This window comes from Scylla paramamosain, unplaced genomic scaffold, assembly GCF_035594125.1.
Source record: "Scylla paramamosain isolate STU-SP2022 unplaced genomic scaffold, ASM3559412v1 Contig78, whole genome shotgun sequence".
In the NCBI taxonomy this organism is placed as follows: Eukaryota; Metazoa; Arthropoda; class Malacostraca; order Decapoda; family Portunidae; genus Scylla; species Scylla paramamosain.
Window position 1 is genome coordinate 137,501 of NW_026973743.1, and position 25,000 is coordinate 162,500.

The window sequence follows — 25,000 nt, forward strand, 5'->3', positions numbered from 1 at the left end:
AACCCTGACGTAACCTAAACTAACCTAACCCTAACCCTAATCCTTGCCTTTTTTTTTTTTTTTTTTTTTTTTTTTCATAATTAAGTAATAACTTCAAATAACTATAAGTATTCTGATTCCCTTAATGGCTAACCTCACCCTGCCCTGCACAGCTCCAGCAGCCAGCCAACAGTGACCCTCAAGCACTTGGAAGGGGAGGGTGTAGCATGGGAATGCATCAGTTCATTAAAACTTGTTTTTTTTTTTTTTTTTTTTTTTTTTTTTTTTTTTTAACAAGTTTCCAGAAGTTGATATATATTGCATGATATTCTACAACCTTAATTCTATCTGACATGTACGTATTAACCCTAGAAGAGGCTGAGGTTATCTCCATATTATCCTTTTCTTTCCCTCAGGCTTTATTTTTAGTTAATTGCTTTGAAAGAGATATCATAGAAACTTTGTTAATATATCTACATTTTATATCTATAGAATTTTAAGTTTTTCATTTTGTCCGAAAATACAATTTTTTTCACCGTTAATTTTCTCCACTCCTTTTTCCTGTTTTCTTTTTACATTTTTAAGGTAGGGGAGTGCAGGCCAAAATAAACCAAAGTTGGGAAGCCTGAAAAGTTTAAGGAGTAAAAAACACTGTTTTGCGCAGAAATCCTTAAAAATAGTCAACAAACAGAGAATATCCCATCCCCCCATATTCCCCACTACACTATTCTAACTGTGAGATTACTAACCTTGCTAATTGGGAGGCTCCATCACCCAGATCTCCCATTATGCTATTCTTACCAGTAAATTGCAGTTTAACACCACAAATCCTATCTTTTTTTCTGTCCCTAACAAGCTTGGAGACATGGTGGGAAAATGGAGTTTTAGGGTGGAAGAAGCTAAATTATGCCAAATTTTGACATTCGTTGGAAAGTCTAAGGATGAGGTGCCATATATTGAAAACTGGGAACTTTCTAGCTTAACCTAACTTTACCCAACCTAACTGAAAGGCGAGTCCTGTCCCCCCTTTAAAGACACTAATCCAGCTTAACCAGTGCATCTTTCTCCAGTGGATGTCCCCATTAAGAACACTAACTTAACTTAACCAGGGGGGCTTATGTATGTAGATGAGAATTTCTCAGATGATGTTTTGGTGTATAGTCTCTGCAACAACATCTCTTTATCTTTCATGGTCTGTCTCTTTGTGTGTGTGTGTGTGTGTGTGTGTGTGTGTGTGTGTGTGTGTGTGTGTGTGTGTGTGTGTGTGTGTGTGTGTGTGTGTACTTTTTAGAGATGACCTTCTAGTTGTTCTTCTCTTATGGTATTTTTCTTTTCTGTCTCTTTCTGTACAATATGTCCTTTATTTCCTCAGCATCCTGAATGGTATTCTTGGTAATATCTGTTTTATTTTCTCTCTACCTCTCCCTTCCACAGCACTCATCCAGGTGGAGGTAGAACCAGTGGGACGATGGTTTCCACATATATGAGGCACGGCGTCTGCGGGGCCACCTCACCTCCTCAGTTGGGGAAAGTGAAGAGGAGAGTGAGGAGGAGGAGGCTCAGGAGGTGGAGGTGGAGGATGACATACACTATCTTCGCTCTCTCAACCCAGCAGACTGGAAGGTGAGAACTCAGCCAGCATGGTCCAGTCATAGCAACATAAGAATGGAGAAGACTGCAAAAGATTGGCTGGCCTACACTGGATAACTCCTGTACTAACCATGAAAATCTGTTATCCTCCTCTTCCCCATGCAGTCAGCCTTCCTATTGCCATCTGGCCTCTATATGCATATGCCTAGTCATCTAACCTCATGATATCACATATGGTGTAGGTGCTGACCACATGAATGCTAAGCCTGTTTCTATTTGTCCACTACTCTGTGAACCAGTTCTTACTAAGCTCTTTTCAAAACCTAAACTTATCTAGCATATATAGTTCTGTCTTGATTGTTCACTATGAGGAGCATCACTTACCTCTGTCATTTATTTGATTAGTATCTTTCTTTTATATATTGATACATTTCTACAACATTGCCTTTCAGGACCAGGATCATTATGCAGTACTGGGACTCCGAAAGCACAGGTACAAGGCCTCTGATGATGACATCAAAAGAGCGTGTAAGTCCTGGTGGCATCTGGAGCTAGAGTGTATAGTGTACTGAGTACCAAGTTTTAGTGCACCTGCTGTTTGAAGGTATTTTTATAGTGCCAGTTTTCAGTTGCAGTGTCAGCCCTTTTAGTCTTGGTATTTTTATTTTATTTGTATATTTTCAATAACTACATTTTATTTGTGCCTTGCTATGGATGTATGTGGTTGGCTTTGCTATACCAAAGCTCCTGGGGTGTAGTATGGTGGTTTGAGACTATGACTATGGCCACACTGGCAATGGTTGTGAGCAAGCAGGTGAGTGTGATAAATGGTGAGAAAAGTGGGAGCATTGTACCAAATAAGTGTGGCCACACTGACAGTGAGTGGGCGTGGGCGAGCTGTGTCTTCCTGTGGCCCACAGCGAGGAGCATTGTCAGTTGACTTTTGTCAATCATCTGGCACAGGCAGTTTGTTGCCTGCTATTGACATTGCATGGCTAATTATTGAAGTTTTGCTCACACCAGTCATTTGGGATACATTTGCTAAAGTAGAACCCAAAGGGAATGCCATCATGTTGTTTGTAGTAATTACTATTAATTATGAAACCATGTCCATAACTGTTAGCTTTAACAAGCTCTTGAATTGTAGCTAGGTGGTGCATACAGAAGAGCAGAGAGAATGTGTCTGAAGAATAGTTGGCGCCCCTATGGCTATGAGTGTGAATGATATTTGTAAGAGTGTGTGGTGGTTTGTCTGGGCCACCCCATGTGGGATTGGCAACCTGATATATAGATAGATAGATAGACATTATATTTTCTGATCATTGGTTTTATGCTAAGATATCTGTAAGTCTAATATAATAATTAGCATTCCCTTTGGTACGTGCTTAAAACAGGATGACCCAACACTTGGGTAAAGGAATGAGAGTGCAGCATTAGTGTGCACTTCCGTCCATTGTGTTACTCCTCACAGACCGCACGATGGTTCTGTGGCACCACCCAGACAAGCGGCGAGCAGCTGGGGAGGAGGTGAGGGATGACGATGACTACTTCACCTGCATCACCAAAGCCTATGAGATTCTCGGGGACCCCATCAAGCGACGCTTCCTGGGACTCGGTGGACCCAGAGTTTGATGACGAGGTGCCGGCTGTCAGTGCACACAATAAGGCAAACTTCTTCCAGGTAAGCGCTGATCCCCACTAAGAAGAAAATTTATTCCACAAAGAATTCAAAAGGTCTTTTAACTCCATGTCATACTGTAATGTCAAATATATGTGCACACAAGGCAAGCGCTAACTCCTATTAGGAAGAAAAATGACTCAACAAAGAATTGAAAGTTCAGTATTCATTGCTATTTGGTACATCTTTTCTTTACCACTAACCACTCTGGGACAATTCTTCACATTCTACAGCCATTCTCAAACATTATACTGGCTAGAAATTGCAAAAAATCTATTCCTTTTCACCGCTTTTTTCTTGCAGGTGGTTATAAAGATTGTATACATTACTTGTAGTGGTGTGGATGATTACATATCACTGAAGGGATTAACTCCATCTCATATTGTAATGTCAGGTCTATATATTAGATTATATAACTCTCTCTCCTCTCTCTCTCTCTCTCTCTCTCTCTCTCTCTCTCTCTCTCTCTCCTCTCTCTCTCTCTCTCTCTCTCTTCTCTCTCTCTCTCTCTTCTCTCCTCTCCTCTCTCTCTCTCTCTCTCTCTCTCTCTCTCTCTCTCTCTTCTTCAGTCTCCACCACATCTTTGTAAGGCACAGTGTTGCATTGCAGATTTTCACAGGGGTGTTTGAGTGCAATGCTCGTTGGTCCACCCACAAGCACGTTCCTGGCTTGGGCAAACCTGATGACACCAAACAAAAGGTCAGTCCAGATTAGCAGATTAAGTAACTGGAGAGAGTGATTGGCCTGTACAGTCACATCAATCTCCCTTGTACTGTTTTAGAAGTGAGATTACTAGTAGCAGAAATGCAAGTAGATATTTGGTGACAGTTTACTTTTTATAGTTACCATCATCATATGCTATGTTGATGGAAAGATAGACCAGTAATTTTGAAAGTTTGTTTAAAATATCATACACTATAATTTTCCTCAGCATAGAGGGTCCAGTAACTTACACATAAAACATCATTTCAAGATTTCTTTATGAATAGTGTTTATTTTGTATTGTTAACCGACTTAATTTTCATCACTGTGCAGGTTGATCGCTTCTATGGATTCTGGTACGACTTTGATTCCTGGCGAGAGTTTTCATATCTGGATGAGGAGGAAAAGGAGAAGGGACAGGAGTGAGTCTTCACTATTTGTATGTCTGGTCTTTTTAGAGTTATGTGTATTCCACTCCAGCCTTGCTTTATCTTCCCAAAGGCAGCAAAAATGGTGAAATTTGTATCTTGAAACATTAACATTGAATAAAATTTTAATTGAATAAGGAAATAATGCCCAAACTTAAGCCTAGACTTGACATTGGAAAAAATAACAAGAAAATTTAATATGGCTAGACAGAATACCCAGACTTATGGCAAGGAAAACTGGCACCGACATTGTTCTGATTGCTTTAACTGGTCATTTTAGTTTCTTTGAATATTTTGTAACAGTGCAATGTGACTGCAATGTTGTGGTCGCCTTCCCTTCTTTAAATCAGTCAATCTTGCCAGCCGGGAGGAGCGTCGATGGATAGAGAAGCAGAACAAGGTAGAGCGAGCGAGGCGTCGGAAGGAGGAGATGGGTCGATTGCGCAGGCTAGTTGACAATGCATATGCCTGTGACCCAAGGATAGCCAAGTATGTTTCGTTACTTATTACTGATTTCGTGTATTTTCGTTGTATCCCAATAAAAGTTGAAATTTTGTGCATTATCCCAAGAGATATTTATCACAAGGAGTACTTTTTTCTGTTGTTACATAATACTTCAAATTTCATTTTGATGGAAGGGTTTATGATGATTTAGATTGCAAAGAAGCTGTTCTTGTTTTACTTCTGACTCCTTATGAGGGAAAAATTAATTCCTGCTTTTGCTGTCTACTTCTGTAGCTAAAGAATGGGTAAGTTTATAGAAAAAGAGGGAAAGAGATGAAGAATTATATATATATATATATATATATATATATATATATATATATATATATATATATATATATATATATATATATATATATATATATATACGAGGTGTGTCATTAAAGTTCCAGGACTGGTGCCACACAAGTTTTATTTCACATCCAGGCTACAAACTATAGGTTATCTCCTTCGAAGTAATCCCCCTGGCACCGCATGCACTTGTCCATCCTTCTCTGCCAGGCTTGCATGCACTGCTGGAAGGATTCTTGCGGGATGCTCCTCAGCTCCGTCGTCACGGCCTTTTTGATGTCGTCCGCATCATCAAAACGGGTCCCCTTCATGACCTCCTTGAGCTTGGGGAAGAGGAAGAAGTCGCACGGAGCGAGGTCAGGTGAGTAGGGCGGTTGCTCCAGCACGGCGATGTTCTTCTTGGCCAAGAACTCTCTGATGCTCAGGGCATTGTGAGCAGGCGCATTGTCGTGGTGAAGCAGCCACGAGTTGCCCTGCCACAACTCCCGCCTCTTCTCGCGCACTGCACGAAGCAGACGCCGCAGTACTTCTTTGTACACATGTTGGTTGACTGTCTGGCCCTGTGGCAAGAACTCGCAGTGGACGATGCCCCTCACATCGAAGAAAGCGATCAACATGACCTTGAAGCTGGACCTGGACTGCCTTGCTTTCTTCGGCCGTGGCGACGCCGGACTCTTCCATTGAAGGCTCTGGCGTTTGGTCTCCGGGTCGTACTCAAATACCCAGGACTCATCGCCGGTGATGACTCTCCTGAGCAAGTCTGGTTCAGTTTCCAGACGCTCGAGGATGTCCTGACACACCTGCATGCGTCGTCCCTTCTGGTCATCGTTCAGGAGTCTCGGCACCATCTTCGCACAGACTTTCCGCATGCCCAGATCTTCAGTGATAATCTTCCACACGCTGTTGTGGTTCATGCCAAGCTCATCTGCGATCTTTCGAACAGTCAACCGACGATCGTCACGCACCATCTGCTTGACACGCTCAACATTGGCCTCATTCCTGCTCGTTGAGGGTCTTCCACTCCTGGGGTCATCTTCCACGTCCTCCCGGCCCTCTTTGAACCTCTTGCACCACTCAAAAACACGTGAGCGTGACATTGTCTCATCCCCGTACACTTTTTGCAGCATACCCAGTGCTTCTGACGGCGTTTTCCCCAACTGCACCAAAAACTTCAAGTTTGTTCGCTGTTCAGCGCTCATTGTTAAACGACCTGCAACAGAGGACATGATTTTAAAAGCACGTAAGAAAAAGATTAGTGACTGTAGAGGGTTGGGAGCGCAGTTGTATACTCCAGAAGGATTACTTTGAAGGGGAAATATGGTGGTTTGTGGCTTGGGTTTGAAATTCATCTTTTAGGACACCAGTCCTGGAACTTTAATGACACACCTCGTATATATATATATATATATATATATATATATATATATATATATATATATATATATATATATATATATATATAATTTTTTTAAGATTTAAAGAAGAAGACAAGGAAAGAAGACTGGCTCAGAAAAAGGCTAAAGCAGAGGCAATCAGGCAAAAACAAGAAGAGGAGGAGAGGGTGAGTGCACATTGTGATCTCCAGTATTAGCACCAGGCCAATCTCTAACTACTCTCGGACACATATATGCATTGATTTCTACAACAGACCAAGGCTTCACATTTTTCTCATTGATTTGTATTTTTCATGTCTTATGCTCGGAAATGCCATATATTTTGAAATACCATGCTATGTTGTCTTTTTTTTGAATGATATGTCTTGCTAATGTGTAAATTTGGTGTTTTCAGGTAAGGCAGGAAGCTGAGGAAGCAGAGAGAAAGAAAAGAGAAGCAGAGGAGGCAGAGCAAAGAGCAAAACAGGAGGTAGAAAAGAAGGAAAGAGAGGTGCTGAAGAAAGCATTCAAAAAAGAGAGGAAGGTGAGGAGGAGGGTAGAATCTGCTTGACATGTAAGAACTTACCACACACTTGTCTTTGACGCTTAAACTGCTGTGATCGCTAACATAATCAAAAATTCTCTTGACAAATATATTGAATTTTCGTGGTGCACTTTCTTTCTAGTGTGTTCTAACTGACTGTCTTCAGCCTCTTTTTCATCACTGCAGTGTTGAATCTCTTGCTACCTCCTACTGCTATTTTCATGCCAACTGCTCTTCTGATCTTGCTAACTGCATGCCTCACTGCACAAGTCTTTCTTCTTTCTTTCATCTCTATTCTGTCTACCTCTTTAATGCAAGAATTAACCATTATTCTCAATCATTCATCCCTATCTCTGGTAAACTCTGGAACTCCCTGTCTGCTTCTGTATTTCCACCTTCCTATGACTTGAACTCTTTCAAGAGCGAGGTTTCAAGGCACTTACCCTGTTTGTTTGACTAACACTTGACTGTTCAGGAGCCAGCACCTCAGTGGGCCTCTTTCTTCTTTTTTTTTTTTCAGTCTTTGTTGTCCTTGGCCAGTGATCCTCCAATATATATATAAAAAAAATAATAATAATAATAATGATGATGATAATAATAATAATAATAATAATAATAATAATAATAATAATAATAATAATAATGATCCCTGGCTATGGCAAGCAAGCCCACTACATTATATCCTTTCCTCCTCCTGTTCCTTTCCTCTCCCCTTTCACTTTCATCTCGTCGCAGTCCTCCCTTCCTGTCACCTGCCCCTATAGTTCTCATGACTCATGCCTGGAGCCATCATTCTACCTGGCAAGTCTTTTTTTTTTTTTTTTTTTTTTTATCATTCATTTTAAGGCTACAAAATTTGCTAAAAAAAAAAGAAAAACTAAAAAATGAAACTCTACCCACTTTCATCTTCTGTAACATTTCACATTAAAATATTCTCATTCATTATATACTTTCAGATTTATATTTTTTTCCTTTTTCTTTGATGTCATTTTTTAAATGATTTTGATACAGTTCCTGTTCATAAGGGGCTGAGAGGACTGCATTTGTATTAGAAAGATGGAAAGAGCATTAAATTTAGTGTTCAAATGTGTAAATTAATTTGGAAACTAAAAAAAATATATATACAAATTATGATTGCCTGTATTTTGTTCACGTAAATAATTTTAAAAAGCAACGTGAAATAGAATAAAGCACACATTCTTTGTCATTGCATAGATGTGATGGTGACAGTGATAAAGAACATCTCTGTATCTGTCTATCTTTATTTGACACCTCTTGATAAATACTCCATGAGGACATAACTGCAACAGATTTCTCTATTTAGTCCTGCCCTTGTATTCCCTTCCTCTTTGCTCTGAACTTCACATACTCTCTCTTCACCCTTTCCTCACATATTTCAGTAACATTTTTTATGCAAGATCTTTGGTCAAGGGCAATAAAAAGAGGGGAAAGAAAGTCCACTGAGATGCTAGTCCCAAAAGAAAGATCATAAGGATTATCCAGAATTGTTGGATAAGTGTTTTGAAAAGTTGGAACCAGCCATTTTAAAGAGTTCAAGTTATAGGAAGGAGGATCTTCTGGAGCAGGCAGGGAGTTCCAGAGTTTACTAGAAAAAAAATAGCAGTAAAAAGATAGCAAGATATGCAACATTGCAGCAATAAGAGAGAGGCTGAAAATCATTAGTATAGTATCCTCTATTCCCAGATGCTGCGGACTCTCTGTAAGGACAACAGTTACTTTGCATCAGAGGAGGGGGAGCGAGTGCAGACCATGACAGATGTGGAGCTGCTGTGTGAGGCACTGGAGCTGACCCGCCTGGAGGAACTCAACAAGGAACTAGCACAAGTGGCCCAGGACAAGATGCAAGGGTGGGAGGTACTCATGATGGAGGTGAGGGAGGATCAACAGTAGTAGTAGTAGTTAATTGACAAAGGTGAGTGAGAGAGATCAACAGTAGTAGTAATAGCAGTAGTAATTTTTTGACACAGGAGGTGAGTGTGGAGGGCCAACAGTAGTAGTAGTAGTAGTAGTAGCAGTAATTGTTGCTTATATATAAAAAAAAAAAAAAAAAGCATAATTTTTGTCATTCTTAAATCAAAAAATTTCCTAAGCCTTGAACCCAAAAGCTGCTCCAACAGACATATGGGTATCTGCATCACTTTTGAAATGAACTATGTTAGGTCTATTTAAGTCATGTTACATTACCTTATCTGATTAGCTAAATCCAAAGTAGCATAAAGCAAGCTAATCTAAATTAGAACAATCCACCCCAAATGATCTGGATATTCTGTATGACCTGTTTTCCCTAGGATAGTCAAACCTTTCAGACTATTTCTCCACTGATAGTTATGATTAGTACAAGGAGTCCTTGGTGTATGACAGTCTTGACTTTTGTCCTTCATATGTTTCTTTTACAGGCACAATAGTTATGTGTTTATGTCCTAGACTATGACTTTACAGTACAACAGTATTAGTATTAGTGATTGACATACTGCAGGTAGCTTACTTATGCTGGTTCTGACCTATGCAGAAAAATCAGTTTATAACATGGCATAGGAACAGAACTCTGTCATAACTTGAGGACCCCCTGTAACACTTCTTTGCCTCCTCTCTCTGTTGTAGGTGAGTGAGGTGCGCAACAGGATCAAAAAGGAGAGGGAGGAGGTGGCAGCAGCGGCAGCAAGGAGAGGGGGGTGGAGGAGGAGGGGGAAGGTTCATCACTCAAAGTCTGGAATCAAGATGACCTCCAGCTGCTCATCAAAGCCGTCAACCTCTTCCCTGCCGGCACAACAAAGAGGTGAGCTGGTTCATGTGTGTGTGTGTGTGTGTGTGTGTGTGTAAATTGCTTCTGTTTATATATTTTTTTGATATCTTATTATTATTGGTGGTCCACAAGGCTGTCCCTTTCCACTGGGGCTGACAGGGCTAAGAGTGTGAATGACGTGTCATTCACCTACATTCGTCTGCTGGTCACCAAACCAGCTGTTCCCCATATGGAAAGAGGTCAGAGCTTGTAGTGATTGATCTTTGGGTAGGATTGAGACCATTCACACACCGCACACTGGGACAGTGAGGCCATAACCCTTCAGGTTACATCCTGTACTTACTTGCTGCTAGGTGAACAGGGGCTACACATGAAGAGATTCTCCCAGGACTTGAACCCATGCCTTCTCGGTTGTGAGCCGAGCATGCTGACACTAAGTGGTGTGCATGTGTGTGTGTGTGTGTGTGTGTGTGTGTCTGTGTGTGTGTGTGTGTGTGTGGTGCCTTGTCTGGGCCAGCTGATGTGAGATTGCTGGCCTAGTATATAAATAGATGGGTTTTTTTAAGCTTTAATATTTTATTTGATTGATATATTGCCTTATTCTTGTGTTTCCATGTGTGTTTTAAAATGACTAATATCAAGGTTGTTATCTGATCCCTACTACTGTTCTCTACATACACACCATTTAGGTCTTCACGTGGTATAGGGAATATAACAAAGGTGACATTTATAAAATTCTCAGGATCATAATTAGGATAGAACAAGACACAATGGGTTCAAGCTTGAAAATAGTTAGAGAGGAAGAAATTGGGTCCTCAGATGGAGTAGTAGATGAATGGAATGGACTCAGTAATCAGGTTGTTAGTGCTGAGTCATTGGGGAGCATTAAAGGATTAGACAAATTTTATGGATGGGAATGATAGGTGGATATAGGTAGATATGTTTCATACAAGGATGGCTTCTTGCAGCTCCCTTAATGTTAGGTTATGTTTTTATGCATTGCTGTACTTAGAGGAACTCTTTGAACCCTCCATGCTGCAGGTGGGAGGTTGTGGCAGAGTATATCAACCAACACAGCCACCAGCATCACCAGGCTGGCCAAGGAGGTGCTCAATAAGGCCAAGGAGCTGCAACACTCAGACAAGCACATGAGGGAGGCAGCCAACAAGAATGCCTACCACAGCATGGAGAAGGCACAGGCTCGGCAGGTGATCAGCGACGCCACAGCCTCCCAGAGATATGACAGTGAGTTCTTGCTGTTATGCTGACATTCAGATAATTCTTTTGCATCTTTGTGTAGTTTTATATCATGTTGATGCTTGGGTAATTTCTCATTTCTCTTTTTATACTAATTAATTATTACCATGAGTCTTCTCTGTATGAACTCAAGAGCTTTCTCCCTTCTCTGGTGTAACTGCTGTGAATTGTCTTTTAGCTCTATGCAATATCACCAGCTGAGCTGTGAATCAATTCCAAGATATTTTAAGAAAAAACATGTTTTTAGGCTGATGTTAGATCTTTCCTTTGTGCAGCACCACAGGAGATGCTGGGGATGAACACTGCTGCTTGGGGAGCTGAGGAACAGAGGTTGCTGGAGCAAGCCCTCAAGACCTATCCAGTCTCTACTCCTGACCGCTGGGACCGCATTGCCAAGTGTGTCCCCAACCGAACCAAGAAAGACTGCATGAGGCGCTATAAGGTCTGTATATGTGTGTGTGTGTGTGTGTTTGTGTGTCTGGTGATGTGTTGCTTGCTATTCCCTGTATGTGAGATTGTGGAGAAAAACAAATCAGGTTTATCTTGTTTATGGAGTGACTCTCTCTCTCTCTCTCTCTCTCTCTCTCTCTCTCTCTCTCATCTCTCTCTCTCTCTCTCTCTCTCACTCTCTCTCTCTCTCTCTCTCTCTCCTCTCTCTCTCTCTCTCTCTCTCTCTCTCTCTCCTCTCTCATGCATTTATCTTTTGATCTGCTTTTATCTTTGTGGTCCCTCCATAAATGCATGGAGATGTAAGTGCTATGTGTGTGTGTGTGTGTGTGTGTGTGTGTGTGTGTGTGTGTGTGTGTAGTGAAGGTTTTATATATGTGTGTGTGTGTGTATGTATGTAGTGAAGGTTTTATATAGTGCACAGTAGACACTGATGTTATTGTAACTTTTAAGTCTTATTCTCACATGATGGCATTTCAGGAGCTTGTTGAGATGGTGAAGGCAAAGAAGGCGGCTCAGGCTGCTGCAGTGGGAAAAAAGTGAGGAGCCAAACCTTGCTGTCTTCTTTCCTTTGTGAGTTCAGATGTAGCAAATTCTTGTAGCTGTTGTGTGAAGCAATATTGCTATCTGAAAATCTATCTCTTGTTCTATTTCTAAGCATTATGTCTCAGCAGTGCCAGTTTTGGACTACCTGAATTGGAGGGGCAGCTACATATATTGATGGGGACACAAAAGTGTAGCTAGGGATCTGTTTCTTTCCCCTCCACTTCTCCCTTTCTCTCCTTTATAACCTCATCCCCCCAACTCTTCCATCTCTTCCATCACACTTCACTTCCACTGCTTCCAATAAGTTGTCATGCAAAAAGCAAAATTAACACTTGGAAAAGTATTTTTAAGTGCTATGGGAAAACTGCTAATATTGAAAATTAATGTTGATAAGTGCAGAATTCTATACATTGCAGAAAGCAGATGCAAAACAGCATGTGCTTTTCCTTATCATCATAGTGTAGCTCTGGAGGACAGAAGGGCAATCTCCATTAATATGGCAGTAGCCACAAGGAAGCCACTTCCTGAAAAATGAATGGATCTGTGGCAGTTGTATAAAAAATTACAAGACGTGTGAAAAAGTGTGCAGTGATTGTGACTATAATAAGAAGTAATATGCAATGATGACCATGTGATTGCATACAAATGTGTACCTTCTTAATTTTCTAAAGGAAAACTACAGTCTTAAGTTTGATTTTAAAGTAACACTAAATTTACAAGGTGGGTAAGAGTAAAGATGCCACATGAAGAGCTGCAGGTAAATGCTGTGATTAGTGTAGATCCTAATGAAGAGTTACCATAGAAAATACACAAACATCATTGAGACAATAGTTGTGACTTAACATGCTTATACACATTCACAGGTCCTTGATACACATGATTCAAGCCTGACACTTGAGGAATATTACTTTGTAAGTAATGGAGGTGCAGCTCAGAGGTGTTTCAGAATATAGCTCTCAGTGGCTGATGCATGGAATAAGTTCATGATGCGCGATTCAGTACCTCAAATAAGTGACTCAGTCTGTGATATAAGTAATAATGCAAGCTGTTGAATCATGGACGTGCGCCTCAGAATGTGTGACCTCGTAGCTTTGCCCGGACCAGCATAGTCAACCCTAACCTAGGCCAACACAGCCAGTAATAGCTTTGTGAAACACCAAAATATAGATAATCATTATTATCATCTGCAGCCACCATGCTCACCCACCACCTACACAAAATTTAATGTCTTCCACTGGTATATATAATATATATATATATATATATATATATATATATATATATATATATATATATATATATATATATATATATATATATATATTATATATAAATATATATATATATATATATGGTCATGTGTGTGTGTGTGTGTGTGTGTGTGTGTGTGTGTGTGTGTGTGTGTGTGTGTGTGTGTGTGTGTGTGCGCTATAATTTTTGTTCATTGTTCGCATCTCGCTGTGCACTCTACCTTCCATCATATCTTCAGTTTTAAGCCTTTCGTAACATCATAAATTTGTGGATTGACTTTTATTTATTTATTTATTTATTTATTTTGTAGATCAAACCTGCTGTTGGGGTGTTCCTTTTTCACGTGATCGCATATCAGGGTCTTCTTTGAAGTATAAAGCACCACGTTATCTGCGACCTTTGATTTGTGACAGATATCATATGGTCATTATTGATAAAAGGAAGCAGATGGTAATAGTGAACTGCATTACATAACCACGCATCTGTCGCTTTGATAAACCAAAATGCAGTATTTCTGCTACTACTACTACTACTACTACTACTACTACTAGTAGTAGTAGTAGTAGTAGTGGTAATAGCTGTAGTAGTACAAATACTAATTTCGTATGACACAGAGACATGAGAAATAATAATAATAATAATAATAATAATAATAATAATAATAATAATAACAGTAAAATTATACGAACTTAACACTGTTAGGCTCGTAGTGCGGAAGGTTGGCGGGCAGTAGCGGCCAATCAGACAGACGGATGTGTAGGGGAACTAAAACTACAGATAGCGACCTGATATCTACCCCGCCAGCCTTCATGATTGCGCTGAGGTACCCCGCCACCCAGATAAACCTCATTTGGCCCCAAGCCCACTGCACACACACGGTAATTCTTGTAGTGGTGTAATTGTAATGGGCGATTGTTGTTTATTTACTAAGTCGGTGGTAGTGTGTAGGATTGAGATCGTGGTGTGATGGTGGGTTATAGTGGGGGTGGTGTGGGGTATTGACACTATAACGCAACACTGCACACACAAACAGACGGTAAATTTTCTAGTGATGTAGTAGTAATGGACTGGTGTAGGTTATGCATATTGAGAAATGGGTGGTGGTTGGTAGGATTGAGGTCATTACTATCGGAATGGGGCTGGTGGTTGTGGAGAGTACTGTGGGATACGTACACTTTATATTAAGCAACACAACACACGTTACCTCATTTCCACACACAACTCGCCCCCGTGGACAGTTATGGTTTGTCATTTGCCAGTCATCCTCTATTTATACTTGTACACGTCAAGACGAGCCCTGCGGCAGACAAAACAGGACTTAGTACTGAGTGATGACAAGCTCTCAGGTGCTGGTTTGTTTATCTCCCTCAGTGCGGTGATGTGACTGATTTTGTGGCGTCAGCTGATAGTCTGAGATGGCAAGGTGGCATCTGTCAACAGCAGTCGGGTGTCTCCTGCAACAGTGAAAGCATTTGTAAACAAAGTCAAGTGCCACATGAGAGCCTTGACTTTCTTGTCTGTATAGCTGTGTAAATAGGGTGAAGCGGTTCTTGGCTTGTGTTGTCTTTAGTATAGAAATGCTTACTTAAACTTTTAGAGAGGATGGCTTGCTGCTGTTGACAGTTGCCACTTCACAGACTGAGAATGATGCCTTCATACTGTAAAAATCTTAAACATTGCAACAACACAATAGGTATAGAAATTAATTGCAGTACTGTATAGTAGGTTAAAAATTGCACATGTATGGGAATGAGCATGTGGCAATGGAAGTTGTGGCTGTCTTGAGCTGTTTTATCCAGTACACTCATCATAGGGCCTGGGTGAGCCACAGGTTGTGATGTATGGCAATACACTTCTCATCAGTGATCAAGCTTTTGGAATCACCTTATAGAAGTATTACAGCATCCTTCTCATTATTATGAGATTTTCATCTTTCTGCTTTGAAACCAGCTTGCAGTGACCTGACATTTCTGGTCAGTCAATCTTTGCTTTAGCAAGAGTGACTACAATGTTTCATTGAGTGAAGAGTCACGTACCGTGACCTTTGAGCTGCTGTAGGTTCAACTCGCTAGTATTGGTTAGAGAGCAGTTATGATGTAGGGGCATAAATGTAATGCTTGTGCAGTGCCTCCTTTTGTAACGTGTCAATGCCATTCTTGATGTGATCAGTGCAGGATGATAAGACCCGGGTCACATTGACTCCATGTATTAATTGAATCGATCAGATCCTGAGAACGTGAGAGAATGTGAACCAATTCTCATGAGGGTAGAAAGTAAACTGGTAATGTACAGCTCAGCCTTACAGAAACAACATTGCAGATTTATGTCAGTGCACAGATTTACTTATCCTTTAACTGACCCATGCAGATGAATTTGTCTGCCCATGAAGCTTATTAAGTAGGAAAAATCTAGTTTTTGCCATGTCTACTTGGATGAATTTGTTGCCTATCATTCTCTCTCTCTCTCTCTCTCTCTCTCTCTCTCTCTCTCTCCTCTCTCTTCTCTCTCTCTCTCTCTCTCTCTCTCTCTCTCATCTCTCTCTCTCTCTCTCTCTCTCCTCTCTCTCTCTCTCTCCTCTCTCTTCTCTCTCTCTCTCTCTCTCTCTCATCCTCTCCCTCTCTCTCTCTCTCTCTCTCTCGTTTTAGGTATTGGGACCATAGCGTCTGTCAGGAGCCAATATATTTTTTGGGATTCTTTTTAATAAGCATTCTTTTCCTCTTTAAAGAACATCTTACAGTTTCATTATCAGATTACTGAGTATAGTGTTTATCACTGAGCTCATGAAATATCTTATCAACTATTTTGCCTGTGATAAGGATTAAGATGATGTGACACTGCTCTACTTGAGATGATATCCTCTCTGTGATATCTATGATGACTCCAACATACATCTTTGATTTTTTTTTATTTTTTATGTGATGAGACTGGTTTTGCTGCATCACCATTGATGCATCTGATAGTTTAAGTGTGTCTGCAGATCTTGACAGTTGCTTTTGTGGGATTCTAAGAACTGACTTGCTTGAACAAAAAACTGCCTTGATGCTGGTGACTTATTTGATGATGTGTTGAGCTTTATTTATCACAAGGTACTTGAGGCATTCTCAGTCTGGATATCTGCAGTTTAACGTACATGAGAAATTTACAGCATACATACTTCATTGTTAACTGAATAGTATTGTCTTGTGATCTGGTGCCTGTGTAATTTGTTTTTCATATGCTTCCTGTGGGAGTTGTTTCAACACCTCAATAGATTGCTTGCACAAGTTAGTACTTAGACAGGAGGATTGACAGCACACCCATGCTTATGTTCCCTTTTCCATGTGTTGCCCTTTAGGTAGTGAGGAGAGACAGGTACCAGCAGGAGCAGTAGTGGTAACAACAGCAGGATGTGGAGCTTCAGCAAGATCCTGCCATACTCCTGCTATGAGCTCGGCCACTGCTGGAAACACTCGTGCTCCTCAGCCTCCTTTGAAATCTGTATCATTGGGTTCATTGAAAGCATCAAAATCTATGGTGTGGTGTACTTGGTATGTGACCTTTTTTTTTTTTTTTTTTTTTTTTTTTTATGTTAGAGGGATACTATCCTCATTGTGTCTAGTAAACTGTTCTGGCAACTGCACTGGCTTCCTAAGCTTGATGGAAGTTTAGAATATAATTTAAAAAGGTAACACTTGGCAGTAAAGGGGTGATTGCGATAAAATATTGCATTGCATCTACTGTAATTTTATTTTGGCTCATTAGAATTATCTACAGTTACTGAAAATGTGTGTGATGGTGTCATTAGGTGACAAAATGTTAAAGATTACTGTTACTATATTGGTAAAAAGAGGTGAAAATGGATTATAGCTATGCATAGAACTTTTCATATCAATTACCTTATGCCATGATAGATCTGGTGTAAGTAGAGTGTGAGGTGAAGGGGAATATGATTTTGCTTTCTGGCTTCAAAAGTGGAAGGAAGACTTTGATCAGGAGTTAATAATTTTACTTGCTTGCTTTCTTTATTTCTCCTTTTCTTTCCTTTTTCTTTTGAATTGGGAATGACACTTTGTATTTTGAGGTTTATCTTTGTAATATTAATGACTTGCATTTGTTTGCATGCAGCTAACCAGTCTTGTGAATGCTCGGAAAATAAGTATGAAGTATGGAAAAAAGCTCTTGAAGAACTACTTAACAACATCAGTTTGTTTCCTGACAGTCAATGCTTTTGGGTACATTGGCTCCTACTGTGTTGTCAGGTGAGCATGCCAGGTGTGGCCTTTCCCATGCACATGTTGGGGCAGTTTGGAAGTAGTAAGTGTAATATACATGCTATTATACTGAGTGTGTCATGCTTGCTTTTACTCTGGGAAATTTATATGAAACCATGGAGTTGCATAACATAGTAATCTTTTTCTGTTTATCTACTTATTTGTTTATTTATTTTTTATGTTTTTGTGCATGGATAGTCAATTAATTAAGATATAGTATAGTTTATGTGAATGAATACACATTTAAGTAGTCAGTGGTCATAGTGTGTTGTGATCATCTCCCACAATTCTTGTTACTACACAAACCAAGTATAGTGCATGAGTTCTTGTTGATTAGTTTGGAGAGAGGAGGTGACCATAGGATATTGATGAAGGACAGCCATTGAAGCACTTCATCATTAGCATATAAAATGACAAAAAAATTAGTATTTTCCAGTTGGAACAAGATAAAATACTGTAAAATTAGTATTTTCCTGTTGGAACAAGATAAAATACTGTAAAATAGAAAATACTGTATTTGACAGTTTATAAGACATATGGGGTTATAAGATGCAATCTCAGTTTGGGCAGGCATTGAAAAAAAAAAAAAAGATAAATAAATGGGTTTAAGCTCTGTATATGAAGTGAAGGATTTAACCTGACATTTGATGCCCTCTCATATGTATTCAGATCCTTATTAGATTCCAATATTTTTCCTTGGGAAATTTTATAATTTTGTAACTTATACGCCATTGTGTACACGTTGTTTCTGTGACCCCATTATGTTGGGGAAATGGAATCTGGAAATTTTAAACACTATTGCAATAAACTGTATTGCATGATTATTGTGCAGACCATCACCATGAGTCACCCTACTTTGTGACTCTCTTTTCACTTATAAAATCTTTTGTTATGTTAGGTTTTCTGAAAAAAATATAGTTTCTCATTAGCTTCAAGTTTTGTTGAACACACATGCGAGATAAAAATGTTAAAAGATAGGCATAATTTCTGTTGTATGAAGGTGTATCTTACCTAAGGAACGCAGTGAACCTTGCATGTGTTGCCAGGTTTGATGTTTAACTAATGGTGAATTTGTTTTGGTACAAACAACGTAAGCATAGTCACTTAATTTCTTTCTGACTGGTGTTATTTTATGTGAATTACCATTAAGTATGATCTGTTATACATTGTTACCTTACAAAAAAAAGAGTTGTTTTTGAGATTTAGAAATGATCATCACTTTGTTTACATGTGTGAAGATGTTTGTGGTTTGATTTAAGGGCCACTGTTGCCATAGACTTACTACTAGCCACTGCCCCAGAGCTGAACCTTGGCCTTATAAGACGCTGGCTAATTTTCTGAGACTTTTTTAAGGTGTGTCTTATAAGCTATCAAATACGGTAGCTGAAATTGAGTCACCTCTATGAAATGTCAAATTGTTTAATTGTTAATGATATGTTTGTTGTTTACTCCCACAGACACATTCTGCAGCACTTCAACTTTTTCACAGTCTCCTTTGTGCCAGGGTTCATTGGCAGCCTCATGGCCATCCTAGTGGAACGGCCAGCACGACGAACACTCCTGGGCATCTATGTTACCAATGTGGTGAGTGCCAACGCTGCTTCTTCCCACCCTAATTTCTATTTGGGATTGCTCTTTACAAAAGTCTTCTTCAGATGTTTCTGCTTTGAGGCATTCTTTCATCTAATCCTTTGTCTCTTGTGTCTTCATTGACATGGTCCTTCCATCTGATCCTATGTAGGTCTTCCTCTTCTTCGTGCTCCTCTTTCCACAGCTCAAGGTTCACCCCGGGGAGCTCGCGACATGACACTCGGGGGTTCCTGGGGGTGAGGAAGGGATGAGGGGATAGCATTTTGTCTGTGTCTGTATGTGTGTGTGTGTGTGTGTGTGTGTGTGTGTGTGTGTGTGTGTGTGTGTGTGTGTGTGTGTGTGTGTGCAGGAGCAGTACTTACAGGAAGGGGTCTGGAAGGTCAAAGACAGACCGCTGTTCACTTTCCACATTGTCACAGTTGTCACACAGAAGCTTGGCCAGTGTCACCTGTAGAGAAGAGACACACTTGAGCTCATTTGTTTGCTGCTAAAACACTTCATTTGTTAAGTAAGATCAAGATAAGTTAGCTAATTTGATTAGTAAGGTTAGACATAACTAGATTTAGGACAGATTAGGTAATTAAGTTAAGTTTTGAGTAGATTTGGCAAGGTTACTTAGATTTTAAGTTGATTTGATAAGTAAGGTGATTTACTTTTACTAATGCTACTATTATTTCTACTACTATTATTCCTTTCTATCCTATGGCTGACTGGGATAAGAATGTGTGTGTTTGTGTGTGTGTGTGTGTGTGTGTGTGTGTGTGTGTGTGTGTGTGTGTGTGTGTGTGTGTGGCTTGTGTGGGATTGCCAGCCTGGTATATAAAGAGAAATGAACTATTGCTATTACTACTACTGCTGCTCACCACCCACAGACAGAGATACTACTGCTACTATTATTACTATTACTACCACCACTACTTAACACCAACAGAGATACTATTACTACTACTGCTACCACCACCACCACTCATTACTCACAGATGGATAGACTACTGCTACTGTTACTACCACCACCACCACCAAGGAAGACCCACCTTTCTTATTTCAGTGAGCTGAGGGTCGGTGAAGCGCACAAGTGGGTCAGCATTCTCATACCAGAACCGGTCACAGCAGCGGAGGTTCCTGAACTGAATGCCAAGGATGCAGCCGAACGTGGGACCGACCAGTCCACCGTGCAGCGGCGTCTCAATCAATCCACCAGTGAACAGATCTATGTCATCCACGTGTGCGTACGTCCGTTTCATTCGCTCGATCACCGGCCTCGCTATCTCCCTGTGCAGGTCATCAAACGACCTCGCCCTGGTCAGGTTACAGAGGGCCCTGTACTCATTGTAAGGCTGCAGTCCATGGTCTCTGCCTCGCTGGATGTTGAGGGCAGCCAGGTCCAGGCCAGAGAATGGCTGCCGCTTGTCTTCAAAGAGATGGTTGGTCACCTCATCTGTCAAGAACTGGTCCAGTGTCTCCATGGACACAGTAGTCAGGCCGTGGATGATCTCATCAAGCATCCCAGGCTGGTAGAGTAGGTCTGGGTTGAAGAAGTGTTCGCTCAGCTTGACAGGAGGGTTGCACTTGGCAAATATTCCGTCCATGCGCTCCAGGGAAGGCTTGAGTAGAGAGTGGCCAAAGCGGAAGGCTATGCCAAATTCATTGAGCACTGTTGGGTTGCAGTATGCATCGTAATCTGAGAGAGAGAGAGAGAGAGAGAGAGAGAGAGAGAGAGAGAGAGAGAGAGAGAGAGAGAGAGAGAGAGATAGTCATTAGGAGTGCAGTGTGTTAGAGGGAAATGTTGCACACACACACACACACACACACACACACACACACACACACACACACACACACACACACACACACACACACCTAGAGTCAGCTGGCCTGGCATGGAGCGGGTCAGGGGGATGCAGAATGGCTGGCCAGATGATATATTGACAGGAGGGAAAAATGGATCGTTCTGAGGAATGGCTATGGGGAAACACTCAGGGTGGACTGTCTGGGGAGAGTCACATCTGCGGCAATCCAGAATCGAGTCTTGGAAACCTGGAAGAGAGAGAAGTGAATGTGTTTAGTGGGTGAGGTGAAGAGATGCTGGGCCAGGAGTCAGTGTATTTACAGACATGAAGTAAAGAGAGAATAAGTACTTTTTTTTTTTATCAACACATACACAGTTAAGTTAATATTAGAAAACATATACCTGTTAACACTAGAATGAGAAAGAGAAACAGGAGATTTGATAACTAATGGAAAAAAACAGATAATGATAAACAACAAAGATAGATTAGGTTAGGAACAGACTAAGAAAATATATAGTTTTAGTGACAAGTATGCAGAAATTAAAGAAAACTAGACATATAAAGATCAGGAGACAACAAATCAATAGTTTATCAGACCTTGGAAGCTACAACTATGTAAACACACACACACACACACACACACACACACACACACACACACACACACACACACACACACACACACACACACCTACCTTTGTTGATGGGGGTGAAAATAATATCATGGTCAATAAACTGGCCCCACTGCATGACCATTAGGGTATAGCGGACATGCGGTGCAGACACGTCGTTGTGCATGTTGGTGGAAATGAGCCGAGGGGAAGGGAGAGGCTTGCCGGTGACTGAAGTGACGCGAGGTTTAGACAGACCTGGGGATGACAAGAGAAGGTTTAGGGGTACTTGAGTGTATTGTAAAGAAATTCATTTGTTTATCTATCTGTCAGGCTGGCAGTCCCACAGAAGGCAAGGTTTGGGGGTACTTGATTGTACTGTAAGGAAATTGGTTTGTTAATCTATCTATCTGTCAGGTTAGCAGTCCTATAGAAGATAAAGTATGGGGGTACTTCAGTGAGAATTAAGTTTATATATCTATCTGTGACACTGGCAGTCCTATACAAAGCACAGACAAGGCACCACACACTCACACACACAATAATAACAGTAATATATCTATCTGTCTGTCTGTCTATCTACATACAAGGCTAGCAATCCCACAGAAGCCAGCCCAGACAAGGCACCACACACTCACACACACAATAATAATAGTAATATATCTATCTGTCTGTCTCTCTGTCTACATACAAGGCTAGCATTCCCACACAGGCCAGCACAGACAAGGCACCACAGACTCATTTACAAACATATTTATTTATACTCTTTCCTAACTTTATCAAGCTTCAGTTCTTTATTTCTTGTCCTGTCCTGATTACTGACCCTGAGAATTTTGCTTATGTCATCCTTGTCATGCTCTCTATATCACTTTGGGACCTCTAGCTGACTGAAATGACTTCTCTCTGATTCTTAACTTTATAAAGCCTGAACACATTATTTATGTTCTATCCCTAACACTAATACAGACACATAGACATCTATCTGATCTACTCTTGACTTTATCCCTTATTTCATCAAACTTAAACACTTAATTTCTTGACCTATCCCAAATACCAACACACACACATGCACACACACATATATATATACACACATACACAGACATACAGACAGACAGACACTCACCGTCCTCATAAGAAGGACGTAGGAGTCGACTTTTTGCCCTGAACGACTTGCCGAAGGACGGGAAGTTAAGATTATTGCACCACCCTGTAGCTGTGCGGAAACGCAAAGTGTGGTCGCAGGGCAGTGTCTGGTCGTCCACGCTCAAACACGCTAGGAATTTCCGTGATATCGCTGACGTCAGTGTTAGGCAGAACCTCCATCAAATCCAGTACGTTGTTTGGGGAACCTGACTCGATGTCTTTGAGCTGGCCGTCTGCTGCCCGAGTCTTGCGTGACCTGGCTCTGGTGGTGGAGAGACTGTCAGTGGTGAGGGCGTGGTAGACAAAACTGTGGTGTTTTTATCATTTTCTCTGTTGTTTTATTGTTTGCTTGGCTTTCTGTTGTTAATTATGGGAAATTTCTGCTGTTTTTGTGTCATGTTCACCTCAAAAATACATCAGTCTAAGGCTCTGAATAATCCTTTCACTAACTAATGCACTCATCTATCACACAAACACATACTTGAATCTTCCTGAGGTCTTGCAGTCAATCTGGTTGGTGTCGGCCATGAGGATCTGGGTGTTTGCCGGGCCGCGCTGCACCTTGGAGGAGGCCGCCAGAGAAGGCACGCAGCTCGTCACTCTCCTCCTTGCTGGACCCGTAGATCACCGACCCATCAATGAAGGATGTCACTTGGTTGATCTGTTCTCTGGGGCCTGTGTGAAGTGTCACCATTAATAAGACTAGTGAAGCAACATTACATAAACTCAGTGATAGTATTTATGATAGCTCTCTGATAATTTACACCACCATCACCACCCATTACTCACTTACCTGAAGGAATGGGGTCAATATCCACAGGTAAGGGAAATCCTGAGGTTCCTAAGGGGATTTGCTGAAGGGACCTCTCCTCTCTTCCTCCTCTTTCCCCATCCTCTCCTCCTCCCCAGACCTCCATGCCTGCCACAGTCAGCCACAGACACCACCATGTCACCACACAGGCTGTCATACACACTCTGGAGAAGAAATGGAGCGAGATAATGCAATGACACAAAGGGAAACACAATTTTCAGGGTCAGTAATTATATTTAGGAAAATAAATAATTGGTTTAAACTTAATAAAAGGTAGAGGTTAAGAGGGGTCTGATGGTCTTGGAAAGTGGTATAGGGGACATAATAAGAGTGATATAAGCAAAATTCTCTCCAGGTAGGGCAATAAATAATTGGTTTGTGCTTGATAAAGGCAGAATTAGATTAAAAGGAGGTCTAATCCATTTCTTCAAGTGATATGAGATGCAACAAGGGTGATATAAGCAAAATTCTCTGAGGCAGTAAACAGGGAAGGACAAGAAGTAAAAATGGATTCAAGCTTGAGGATAGATTTAAGAAAGACAGGATAGAATGGAATAGACTCAGCAATCAGGTTGTTAGTACTGAGTCATTGGGGAGCTTTAGACAAATTTATGGATTGGGTGGAAATAAGGTAAGAGCAGAATAACACACACAGCAAAGGTTAAGGTAATATCATAAAGGATAACAATTTATTGGGGCTTCCACTCATTCACCCTGCTCTTATAGACAAAGAATAACACACACAGCAAAGGATAAGGTAATATCATAAAGGATAATAATTTATTGGGGCTTCCACTCATTCACCCTGCTCTTATAGACAAGGTGGCATCAAAAGCATTTCTCTCTCTCGTAGCATAAAAGTCATAATGTAGTGAAGACTGTCATTCATCGTGTCATATTTCACAAGAGTTACTGGGTATCTTATCTCTTTTTTGGATATCTGTTACCATCTAACGAAATACTAAAATAGTTAAGAGTATTTTTACATGTCTGTCTAGGTAATAACCTAGACAATGAGACAATAGTGAAGATTGTAAACATGGTATGCTTTTCATACCATCTAAATTTTCGGGCAAAAACACTTATTTTGTTCCTTAATTGATAAAACTCAAGGTTAGTGAGACTTTTCCTCTTCTAGTATATTTCCACAAAATATGAATGCATAAAATCCCCTAAACATTATTTGTTTTCATAAGTTAGAAATAAAATTTGCATATTGAGATGGTCTTTTGGCGGCGCCAAAACAGTTTAAGCACGAATCTGTGACTGGGGTGAGTTCCAGCCGCTGTTGTGCTTATTTTACCTGTCCCACGAACACAACAGCTGCCTGGCCAACATTCAGCGACTCAGAGACACATTACCAAGTAAGCAAGTGGACATTGCCGCCCTGACAAGCTTTTAAAGTGTAAAGACGTACTGGGTATGACAAGCCGCAGCTGAGTGTTTTG

General features: G+C 40.6%; 2 protein-coding genes and 1 pseudogene across 2 annotated transcripts in view; 1 reads left to right on the top strand and 2 right to left on the bottom strand.

The window, feature by feature from the left end:
* LOC135098753 (dnaJ homolog subfamily C member 2-like) overlaps positions 1–21,634 on the top strand; it is a 21,778-nt pseudogene extending 144 nt beyond the window's left edge.
* Positions 19,537–22,876, bottom strand: LOC135098740 (peroxidasin-like). Its single transcript, XM_064001132.1, has 5 exons — positions 22,722–22,876; positions 21,680–21,853; positions 21,055–21,231; positions 20,229–20,875; positions 19,537–19,642 (listed from the first exon to the last, which is right to left on the bottom strand). The coding sequence occupies exons 2-5, from the start codon at positions 21,780–21,782 to the stop codon at positions 19,553–19,555; spliced, it is 1,017 nt and encodes a 338-aa protein (XP_063857202.1). The 5' UTR covers positions 21,783–21,853; positions 22,722–22,876; the 3' UTR covers positions 19,537–19,552.
* The window catches only part of LOC135098746 (dual oxidase-like), a 2,428-nt gene continuing 301 nt past the window's right edge, over positions 22,874–25,000 (bottom strand). Inside the window, exons 1-4 of the mRNA XM_064001148.1 lie at positions 24,970–25,000; positions 23,535–23,716; positions 23,223–23,416; positions 22,874–23,003 (exon numbers count right to left, since the gene is read on the bottom strand). The exon at positions 24,970–25,000 is cut by the window's right edge and continues 301 nt beyond it. Of these exons, the coding sequence (XP_063857218.1) occupies positions 23,247–23,416; positions 23,535–23,716; positions 24,970–25,000 (383 nt within the window). The 3' untranslated portion in view covers positions 22,874–23,003; positions 23,223–23,246. The remainder of the gene's footprint in view (positions 23,004–23,222; positions 23,417–23,534; positions 23,717–24,969) is intronic.

Excerpts from the sequence above, each read along its gene's own strand:
- LOC135098740 (XM_064001132.1), bottom strand. The coding sequence starts at position 21,782 with ATGCACAACGACGTGTCTGCACCGCATGTCCGCTATACCCTAATGGTC. Across the intron at positions 20,876-21,054 it reads GCCAGGCCAGCTGACTCTAG|ATTACGATGCATACTGCAAC; the intron begins GTGTGTGTGTGT and ends TCTCTCTCTCAG. Across the intron at positions 19,643-20,228 it reads AGCTCACTGAAATAAGAAAG|GTGACACTGGCCAAGCTTCT; the intron begins GTGGGTCTTCCT and ends TCTTCTCTACAG.